The sequence below is a fragment of the Urocampus carinirostris genome, chromosome 7 (genome assembly GCF_059441175.1).
Source record: "Urocampus carinirostris isolate Australia breed hairy pipefish chromosome 7, RoL_Ucar_1.0, whole genome shotgun sequence".
NCBI classification, from domain to species: domain Eukaryota; kingdom Metazoa; phylum Chordata; class Actinopteri; order Syngnathiformes; family Syngnathidae; genus Urocampus; species Urocampus carinirostris.
The window spans coordinates 11,531,842-11,543,313 of NC_142355.1; the positions used below are offsets into that span (position 1 = coordinate 11,531,842).

Sequence of the window (11,472 nt, forward strand, 5' to 3'; positions counted from 1 at the left end):
TCTCTCATGTTCTTTCTCTCTTTCTTTCTTTCTCTCTTTCTCTCTCTCTCACATTCTTTCTCTCTCTCTTTCTTTCTTTCTTTCTTTCTTTCTCTCTCATGTTCTTTCTCTCTCTCTTTCTTTCTTTCTCTCTTTGTTTCTCTCTCACGTTCTTTCTCTCTCTCTTTCTTCCTTTCTTTCTTTCTCTCTCACGTTCTTCCTCTCTCTCTTTCTTTCTTTCTTTCTCTCTCACGTTCTTTCTCTCTCTCTTTCTTCCTTTCTTTCTTTCTCTCTCTCTCACGTTCTTCCTCTCTCTCTTTCTTTCTTTCTTTGTCTCTCATGTTCTTTCTCTCTTTCTTTCTTTCTCTCTTTGTCTCTCTCTCACGTTCTTTCTCTCTCTCTCTTTCTTTCTTTCTTTCTCTCTCTCACACGTTCTTCCTCTCTTTCTTTCTTTCTTTCTTTCTTTCTTTCTCTCTCACGTTCTTCCTCTCTCTCTTCCTCTCTCTCTTTCTCTTTCTTTCTTTCTTTCTTTCTTTCTTTCTTTCTTTCTTTCTTTCTCTCTCTCTCTCTCTCTCTCTCTCTCTCTCAATCTTTCTTTTTCTCCCTTGAATCCACTATTGTTTTTTGTCTACCACGTGCGCCCCCCCCCCTACCCCCCCCCTCCCCCACCCCCCCCCCCCCCCCCAAGTCCAAATGAATGCGCTTAAGCAGTGGTTAAACAGTAATAAACAAAGCCCGGTAAGCTTGCGTCATCATCTACGGTATGCCATAAAAAAGAGCAGCTAAATTTAGAAAATTGCGTCACCTGGGCTTACCTGTGAGCCAAAATGTTGCTTGTGGCCCCCGGGGACATGTTTCCATCCTTCGCATTTCCTCATCCCGCCGCCTTTAAATTCTCGCGAGCGTGTCGTCCCACAGCACACGAAGGCAACACGAGACAAGCAAAGAATGACGAGGGAAGGAGAATTGGCAAGGGTGAGTTTGGCGCCCCCGGTCACTATTTAGTCACGGTACTAGTTACTTGGTTGCAGGGCTAACGATTATTTTAACAATCGATGAATCGGTTGATCTTTTTTTTTTTTTTTTTTTTTATGAATTCGATTTTTGGGGGAAAATACGATTTTAATTTCCGCCATAACTCGAATGTTGAATTTTTATCCTGGTACCGATTAGAAAACTGTGATCTTTTAAAAAAGGAAGAGAGTTTGAGTTACAGTAATCGTTTCCTAGAAAATTATATTAATCCCTCCCGATATTGCTGTTACTTTTCACAGTTTCGATACTTCCCGGATCTTGAATGGAATTGCCTTTATTGTCATTGATATCAAGATATTGTGCATTGTGTTCTGCAGCAGACAGCACACAGCAAATGCTGTTACAGGGGCGGGTTGTGTGTGTGTGTGTGTGTGTGTGTGTGTGTGTGTGTGTGTGTGTGTGTGTGTGTGTGTGTGTGTGTGTGTGTGTGTGTGTGTGTGTGTGTGTGTGTGTGTGTGTGTGTGTTTGGTGGTCATGACTGTGATAGGCTTCTGTCAGTCAATGTAGCCACCAAAACAAACTGCGAACCATGGTCACAGCTAGTTTTTAGTGGCTCTGTACATTGAAAATAAATTAATCAATTAAATCAACCACTGAGGAAAGTGCATAGTAATCGTGATCTCAAGCAGGCGATCTGTAGATTGTAATCTGGGTCCGGGAAGAGACTGAGGCAACGTCGGGAGAGAAAACTGCAGGCTCAACCTACGGCTATAGCTAAGAAGTAAGCCACCCCTGCTGCGCCTGTATGTCACCAACCCCGGATCCATTACCTGTGAAACGGATGACCTGTAGCTACAACTCGTGGCTACATTCAGGATGGTTGCATTTTAAAGTCCAGGTTAACCGATGCTAGCGTGCAGCTAGCCAGCTGCTCTCTAAATCGCCCTTCAATTTCGTTGTACTTTTGTATAATGACAAGGAAGACTATTTCTTCAAATGCAATTCTGTGTTCTATGTTTGTATTCGAGGTTCTATAGTTGTTATTTTGTCGTATACTCTCAGTCGGTAAGGACTTTATCTTGAGGTATGTTTGACCCTTGGGGTCTTTCATGAAGAAGCGTTGCTACTTTGCTAATTTTCACGTTTTGCCGGGTTTCTGGTCCCCATTAACCGTGATAACCGAGGTAATACTGTAATTACCTCCTCCGTGTCCTGCACAGATGCTGCTGCTGGTGGTGGTGGTCCTCACCTTGGTGCCCGGGAGGATCTCCAAGCTCAACCGCTGCTACGAGGAATGGGAGCTGAGCAGGGCGGCAGAGAGGAAGCTAGCCAACCATTACCCCCAACCCGGCAGGTCCCGGGTGGTCGCTGCCCAAGACTCCCCCTCTGAATGCCCCCTCGACCTCTACAAGCATTGGAACCTGGAGGAGAGGTCGCTGTCTCCATGGAGATACGTGTAAGTATCCTTAGCAGAAGATCAAGGAAATCTTGAAAGGGAAGACAAAAAGTGCCTTAGTAAATGGGTCGATTATTATATACAGTGCCTTGCGAAAATATTGCCCCCTCCCCCCAAAAACTTTTTGACATATTGCCATATTTCAGGCCTCAATAGATAAAAAAAATCGAAGTATTTTATGAGAAATGTATTTAGAAATGTAATGTACAAAATGTATTTCATATTTCATATTGCGCGAATAAATTAAAAAGTAGGCCCAAAAGATGGATGACAACTCCAATGATCTTCCCAGTCCTTGCTGAAGAAAAGCAACTCCGGAGCATGATGCTGCCACCACCATGTTTGACAGTGCAGGTGGTGTTTTTTTTTACTCTTACACTAAACGTAAAGCTTTGCATTCATCCCAAAAAGTTCAAATTTGGTCTCATCTGATGGACATGTAATTTGTGTCTTCCATCTAATATTAAAAATTGTAGCCCCCTCTTTATACGTTTTGCACACCTTGAAACTGAAATATTTGCCCATTCTTCCTTAAAAAACAGCTCGAGTTCTGTAAGGTTTGATGGGGTTCATTCAGGCACAGTATTTTTCAGATCTATCCATAATTCCTCTGAAGGGTTGAGGTCTGGACTTCTAACTACTTTATATTTCTGGTTTTAATCCATCCCATCGTAGATTTTGCTTTACGTTTAGGGCAGTGAACCTGCAACCAGTTCCCATGTCTCTCATAGACCCCCAACAGATTTTCTGCCCGAATCACCCTGTATTTGGCTCCGTCCACCTAATGCTCTTCCCAGTCCCTGCTAAAAAAAAGCAACCCCAGAGCATGATGCTGCCACCACCATGTTCGACAGTGGGGCTGGTGCTTTCAGATGATGTGCAGTGTTACTCTTACATCAATCATTACGCTTTGCATTCAGCCCAATATGTTCAATGGTCTCACTTCACCAGAGCCTTGTTGACATGTTATTAGTGTCTCCTGCATGGCTTCTTGCAAACCTCAAAGGGCCCTTTTTTATTAAAATCCTTCAGAACGGCCTTACTTCTTCCATAAAGGAGAGATTTATTCAGAGTATGACTAATCCCTGTTGAAATTTGGCATTATAACAAAAAGTACTTGGGGCAGGGGGGCAATCATTTCCCTAGGCACTGTATTTTTTAACACAGGGGTGTGGTCATTTTAGCTGAGTGGGCCAAATGGTAGAAGAACTATCCCCACGGGTCCAGACTAGTAAATAAATGGTATAAAAAGTGTGCCATAGAATAGAATATACTCTTATTATCATTGTTACAAAATGGGTTGAACATATTGTGACAACGAAATTGGACGTGGCACTCCAGTTTCACATTTAACAGTGAGGATAAAAGAAAACAGAATATAAAGGAACCCTGTGGGTCTTTTCGAAACTTTTCAGTTGAAATATGATTCAAGGACGTAAGATTTGATTCTAAAACGATTATTGAGCGTTTTATTTTTCACCCCAATATTTTTTTCCTTCACTAAGATTTCATTTCTTGTAGTTTTTATCCAAAAATAAGAATAAATGGAAATAAAAATAGTTGACTCACTTTGAGTCTCCTTAGTTTGTATTCCTTCTTGTGCGTTTTAGCACTTTTTTTTCGGTTGAACTAGATCATACAGCAAAATATTCTGGCCATATAATACACACTGTCCCTTAAATGTGGGGTCTTAATGTACCTCAGAGCCGCCATTGCTACGGTATAAATGAGGTTGGGCCAAATTGAGTTTTGCTCAAAGATTTTGGAGAAAAAAAACATTCCATTGTTTTAAATATCTTTTTTTAAATTCCTTCCACAAAATAAAATTTAAAAATAAGAATAAAAATATTAAGAAATAATAGCAACATCATTCACCTTCCAACATCATGCAGAACTTCAAAAAAATCAGACTTCAGAAATACTAAAAAAATAAACTACAGTAATAGTATATTACAAACTACTACTACAGAAGTATTTACTCCAAAATAACTACAAAAACAACTATAGTAATATTACAAAAACACTAAAGAAATGTGACAAAAAAACTTTTAGGGAAATACTGCAAAAATTCTACAAAAATACAGTACTACAAAAATACTGCTTTGGAAATACATCAATTATACTTCTACTGAAATACTAAAGAAATATAAATACATAATACTATAATATTAAAAACGACTCGAGAAAATATTACTACAAAAAATACTACTGCAAGAGGTTCACAACAGAAATACTGCAAATTACAACTATTGCGATACTACAAAAATTCACCTGCAGATATACCAAAAAAATTCTCCAAAAATAAAACTACAGTAAAACAATACTACAAAAATACTACAGATATACAACATTCCTATATGGAAATACAACAAAATACAACAGAAATACAAAAAAATAAAACTACAGTAAAACAATACTACAAAAATACTACAGATATACAACATTCTTATATGGAAATACTACAAAATACAACAGAAATACAAAAAATAAAACTACAACAAAACAATACTACAAAAACACTCCAGAAATACTACAGATATACAACATTCCTATATGGAAATACTACAAAATACAACAGAAATACAAAAATAAAACTACAGTAAAACAATACTACAAAAACACTCCCGAAATACTACAGATATACAACATTCTTATATGGAAATACTACAAAATACAACAGAAATACAAAAAATAAAACTACAACAAAACAATACTACAAAAACACTCCAGAAATACTACAGATATACAACATTCCTATATGGAAATACTACAAAATACAACAGAAATACAAAAATAAAACTACAGTAAAACAATACTACAAAAACACTCCAGAAATACTACAGATATACAACATTCTTATATGGAAATACTACAAAATACAACAGAAATACAAAAAAATAAAACTACAGTAAAACAATACTACAAAAACACTCCAGAAATACTACAGATATACAACATTCCTATATGGAAATACTACAAAATACAAATAAATACAAAAAAACTACAGTAATAGCATATTACAAAATACTACTACAGAAGTATTTACTCCAAAATAACTACAAAAACAACTATAGTAATATTACAAAAACACTAAAGAAATGTGACAAAAAACTTTTAGGGAAATACTGCAAAAATTCTACAAAAATACAGTACTACAAAAATACTGCTTTGGAAATACATCAATTATACTTCTACTGAAATACTAAAGAAATATAAATACATAATACTATAATATTAAAAATGACTCGAGAAAATATTACTACAAAAAATACTACTACAAGAGGTTCACATCAGAAATACTGCAAATTACAACTATTGAGATACTACAAAAATTCGCCTGCAGATATACCAAAAAAATTCTCCAAAAATAAAACTACAGTAAAACAATACTACAAAAATACTACAGATATACAACATTCCTATATGGAAATACAACAAAATACAACAGAAATACAAAAAAATAAAACTACAGTAAAACAATACTACAAAAATACTACAGATATACAACATTCTTATATGGAAATACTACAAAATACAACAGAAATACAAAAAAATAAAACTACAGTAAAACAATACTACAAAAACACTCCAGAAATACTACAGATATACAACATTCTTATATGGAAATACTACAAAATACAACAGAAATACAAAAATAAAACTACAGTAAAACAATACTACAAAAACACTCCAGAAATACTACAGATATACAACATTCTTATATGGAAATACTACAAAATACAAAGAAATACAAAAAAACTACAGTAATACTACTGTCGGATTTCATTTGCCGATTTTGTTGCTTCTGGTGACTCGTTGTCATCGTGACGCGTTCACGTGGTGTCGGAAAGGGGAATTCCCGCACCTGCACAACGAACTCCGATGAAAGGTGTTGCACAATTGCGTCATCTGCATCAGTGGCAGGCGGCAGGGAAGACTTTCTATTTCTCCCCGAAGTGAAACTCCGTTGAAGAATGAGAGAGAAAAGAAAGCACGAAGGGTAGGAGAGAGAAAGAGAAAAGAGAGAAAAGGACAAAAGGAATTTAGAGCAAAAGAAGTTAAAAAGACACACAGAGAGAAAGAGACAAAGAGCAACAAAGGAAGAGAAAAAGAGAGACACAGAGAGGGAAAGAGACAGAGAGTGGGAGAAAAGGGGTGGGGGAGAGAGAGAGAGAGAGAGAGAGAGAGAGAGAGAGAGAGAGAGAGAAATACAAGTACAGTGTCTTTGTTCGAGGCACCTGGCTTTGGCCACACTCAAGTTGACATATTTCAACCTGCAGCTTGTTTTTCTCTTGCGCTTCTCTGAGTGTTGTCTCGCGGGCCGGATTCAATCCCTTAGCGGGCCTGATTGGGCCCGCGGGCCGCCTGTTTGACAACAAAACCTTCTGAGGCCCACAGAGAAGGCCTCGCGGGCCCTTCGGCCCCACCACAATCGATTCTTCTGATGTCCCCTCTGTAACTTCCCCCTGTTCTTCTGTTCCTCTCCAGGTGGAAGTCCATGAAGGACCACTACCCGTCCAGCTACGTGGAAGCCGAGTGCCTGTGTTCCGGTTGCATCCTGGTCAAGAGTAAAGGGACCCCCGAGCTGAGCCACGACTACAACTCGGTTCCCGTTAACCAGACTCGAGTTTTCTTAAAGCGCCGGCGTTGCGCCGAGGGCCAAAGATATTACCTGGAGCCCGTCTCAGTCTCCGTCTCCGTAGGTTGCACCTGCGCCAGACCCAGCACTGTCTAGTCCCCTTTGGGGGCCCGTCCACCAGTCGGACTTCAGAAGCTCAGAATAGGATTGGCTTTTTTATTTATTTTCCATTATTTATGTATTTATTGGTAAAGGGGGGTGGGGGGAGGGGCAGAGACGCAGTGCGTGGCAGCAGGATGCCGGACAAACGTGGCGCCAGGTGCCTGCATTAATTCGTAATATAATGCATCAAAGCAAATGAGCCGTTTGAGAGCCGGCTCTCTTTGAAGAGTTGAGCCGAAAAAGCCGGTTCGCTAAAAAGAGACGGACTTCCTTTCACTACATAACTATCACATGAAATCCGGGGCGGCAGACGCATGCACACACTAGTATCAAAGCGCTCGCTTTGTTTGCAAGGAAAAAGAACGATACAGAGATAGAGGCTACCGCGGCGAACTCGTTTGACTTGATTGATTGGCCGTTTGGTGATAGTCGGTGTATAACGGATGGTACCCATAATTGACAAATTTGTGTTTTTCCGTTTATATTTCCTTGTACGACATACTCGTCTTAAAATGAATAAAAAACTTACTTTGTACGGCAAAAACGTACAGGTTGATAGGTATGCATAATAATTTGTATATAATGCATCAAAACAAGTGAGCCGTTTGAGAGCCGGCTCTCTTTAATGAGTTGAGCCGAAAAAGCCGGTTCTCTAAAAAGAGACGGACTTCCTTTCACGAAACAACTACCACCGAATGATGCATGATGGGAAATCCCCAGGCGGCAGACGCATGCGCACAGTAACATCAAACCGCTCGCTTCGTTTGCAACGAAAAAAACGATACCGAGATAGAGGCTACCGCGGCGAACTCGTTGGACTCGATACCGGATGGTACCCATCATTGAGAAATTTGCGTTTTTCTGTACAGATTTTTTTTTTCGTACGTCGTACACGTCTTAAAATGCATAATAAACATACAGGTTGACAGGTATGTTATTGTTATTTTATCGAGTAACCCAGGAGATCGAGCGGTCACCAAGAGGTCGCGGGTTCGATTCCCGGCTCCTCCGGGTTTAATGTCAAAGTGCCGCCTCTGTGAATGAGTAAAGTGTGAAGTACACTGTGAAGCCCTTCGGAGGTCTCCGGTGACCGATTGGAAGCGCTGTACAAAAGCTGACGATTTAACACTAGGGGGCGCTCAATATTACACGCTGTCCCTTTAAAGTCTACGGGTATTTAAGAATGATACACTACGTTAGAGTGAACTACTCAACATTGATTGGAGAGTGAATGAAGACGATCTGACGTTGGTATCCGATAAATGTTTATGTATCTATGATATCGTTTGTATTGTTCCAGTGGGACTTCATCTAGTCGACAGGACTCGTATGGTTAATTTCTTTCAACCGAAAAAAAAATAAAAATAAAAAGACTGTGCTGTGCTACATTTATTGTCAATGCTTTTTAAAGTGTCGAAATCCCGGCCCGTGGCCCAAATGCGGCCCGCCACATTATTTTATGTGGCCCACGAGCATCTCATCTCATCTCATTCGCCGTACCGCTTATCCTCAGTAGGGTCGCGGGGGGGCTGGAGCCCATCCCAGCCATCTTTGGGCAGTGGGCAGGGGACACCCTGAACTGGTTGCCAGCCAATCGCAGGGCACACGGGGACGGACAACTCATTCGCTAATTAACACCTAGGGACAATTTGGACCGGCCAATCCACCTGAAATGCATGTTTTTGGAAAGTGGGAGGAAACCGGAGTGGAAACCCACGCAAGCACGGGGAGAACATACAAACTCCGCACAGGAAGTCTGGAGCTGGATTTGAACCCACGACAGGTTCCCATGACATGAACTGTGCCGCACAAGCGCTAACCACTGTGCCGCCGTGCTGCCCGCCCACGAGCATGTTAGTTTTAAAAAGTTATAGTTATTCACTACTTCTTCCAAAAAGTCAGAGTTACTCTATGGTAATAGTTACCAGCGAAAGTAACTATTTCTGTTTCTTGACAAAAAGTTGTATGTCAAAGAATTCGAATTTTTCTGAGCCGTATTGGAGTCGTGTTATAGGACTTTGTCGAATTCATTGCACTTGACCAGTGTTCTAAAAAAATACTCTGTAATCTATATAATACAATCAAAGTCAGCAGTAAGCAATATCAAGTGAGTTTAATCAATTCAATCCAACTCTCACAACCTGAGACAATTGGTCAAGTAGACATAGCCTACTGTACTTCAAGTCATTTGTTCACAACAAAAGTTAATTGTGAAACGATATAAATTGAGTTTTATCCATCCATCATCTGCACCGCTTATCCTCAGTAGGGTCGCGGGGGTGCTGGAGCCCGCCCCAGCTATCTTTATGCAGTGGGCAGGGGACACCCTGGTTGCCAGCTAATCGCAGGGCATACAGAGACAACTATCCACTCACTTATTCACACCTAGGGACAATTTGAACCGGCAAATCAACCTGAATTGTATGTTTTTGGAATGTGAGAGGAAACCCGAGTGCCTGGAGGAAACCCACGCAAACACAGGGAGAATATGCAAACTCCTCACACGGGGTTCGATCTCATGACCTTAGAACTGCGCCACCATGTGCCCGTGTTCAACATCCATCCATCCATTATCTGCACAGCTTACCCTCAGTAGGGTTGTGGGAGCACACCCCAGCTATCTTCGGACAGTGGGCAGGGGACACCCTGAACTGCTTGCCAGCCGGTCACAACCTTAAGAGACACCGTCACAGAACTGAAGACCGCGATGAGAGGAAGAGGGACATTTGTGTTCGTCAGGAACTTCTTCAAACTCCAAAACAAGCAACGGTTTTTGACACGGGGAAAAAGGTTTTGTCTGCCACTTTTAGCCTAGAGGTAAGCTATCAAACGAGTCCAAGCGCCACCAGGCTGTACTCGGCCAAACTACACCACAGGAAGTAGTGCCCAGTGTGGTTAAGGGATCCAAACAGCTATCACATCATTGTCTGTTAATGCAGTCTTATTCAAATATTATTTAAAAAAGACAGGCTTTACGTGTCACGCGTCCCCTGAAAGAGCCGGTTTGTTCTCGGTTGACACTTCACTAACAGGAGCTGAAGGCCTAGGTGTTTACTGCACAACCTGCCTCCCGTTTTCAAACCGCATTTTTGTTCAGGTGCAACAAATGCACAATAGCTAACATCAAGACACAAAATGTCTGAATATAATTTTCAGATTTTAAAAAATAAGTCGAAAGTGATTGCAAGACGAAAAAGAAATGGCACACCGACACTGTTGTCACTGCGTATGTCCAGCAGATGGCACTGATGCACCATAAAGAACCAAGGCGCAGCCAACATTGGTGACTAGTGAATAAGCGTTGCTTTGTTTTTGTTGGTTTTCCTAGAAAATGCGTATTTCATGATGTGCTATAAATCCAGGGTTGGGTAGGGTTACTTTAACTGGATTACTTTCAATTACTTTTGGATTACTCCAATACCAAATATGCTAATAAAAGACACAAGAAAGTAAATATGAATAGAATTACTAAATTTTGTGCAGGCTTGGGGAGTAACGGAATACATGGAACGGCAAAAATGATGTTGGCAAGCTGTTTGGATTTCTTTTCATTTTGTTTCTGTCGCATTTTATGTTAGTTATGCCGGAGATCAAGGCCAGGAGAGAAAGCTTACCACGTGTTGTGAGTCATCATTTTATTCATATTTAGTTTCTTTTGTCTTTTATTAGCATATTTGGTATTGGAGTAATCCAAAAGTAATTGAAAGTAATTCAGATAAAGTAACCCTACCCAACCCTGAAATCTTGCATGTGATTCATCAATACGTATGATTTTTAGATATTTGTGGAACTGAACAATGCATGTAGAGGCGTTTGGTAAAAATGTAAACATTAAAAAGTGGTCAATATCTTCAATTGTAGGACATTCTTCCCATTATAATAAACCACTGTTACTCAATTCGATTTTTAAAAAGCCACACAATGTTCATCATACACAATCCTTGCACTAATACATAATTGTATAATGCCCTGTCCTCTTGAACACAATCTGTAAAGCAGAAGTGTCAAACTCATTTTAACTCGGAGGCCACAAGATAGAACAAACATTCTCTCAGGGGCCGGACTAGTAGATTAGAGAGAAAGAAAGAAATAAGAGAAAGAGGGAGGGAAGAGAAGAGCAAGGGCAGGACAATGAGAGGGAGAGAGTGTGTGAAACAAAAGAGAAGTCATGAGAGGGGGGAAAAGGGAGAGGAAGAAAGAAAACCAAAGAGAAATAGAAAGACGGGAGGGAAACGAGACAAGAAAGCACGAAGAGTAGGAAGAGAGAAAGAGAGAAGGAAAAAAGGAAGTTAAAAAGACATAAATAGACAAAGAGGAACAA

General features: G+C 40.2%; 1 protein-coding gene across 1 annotated transcript; it reads left to right on the forward strand.

Annotated features, from left to right (window-relative positions):
- The first annotated feature begins 927 nt into the window (after window positions 1-927).
- il17c (interleukin 17c) lies at window positions 928-7,145 on the forward strand. Its single transcript, XM_088340246.1, has 3 exons — window positions 928-954; window positions 2,175-2,410; window positions 6,899-7,145. The coding sequence occupies exons 1-3, from the start codon at window positions 928-930 to the stop codon at window positions 7,143-7,145; spliced, it is 510 nt and encodes a 169-aa protein (XP_088196372.1).
- Window positions 7,146-11,472: the final 4,327 nt, after the last annotated feature.

Bases quoted from the DNA above. Each gene is read 5' to 3' on its own strand.
- il17c (XM_088340246.1), top strand. From the start codon at position 928: ATGACGAGGGAAGGAGAATTGGCAAGG. The intron at 955-2,174 runs GTGAGTTTGGCG...TGTCCTGCACAG, and splicing joins GGGAAGGAGAATTGGCAAGG to ATGCTGCTGCTGGTGGTGGT. The intron at 2,411-6,898 runs GTAAGTATCCTT...GTTCCTCTCCAG, and splicing joins CTGTCTCCATGGAGATACGT to GTGGAAGTCCATGAAGGACC.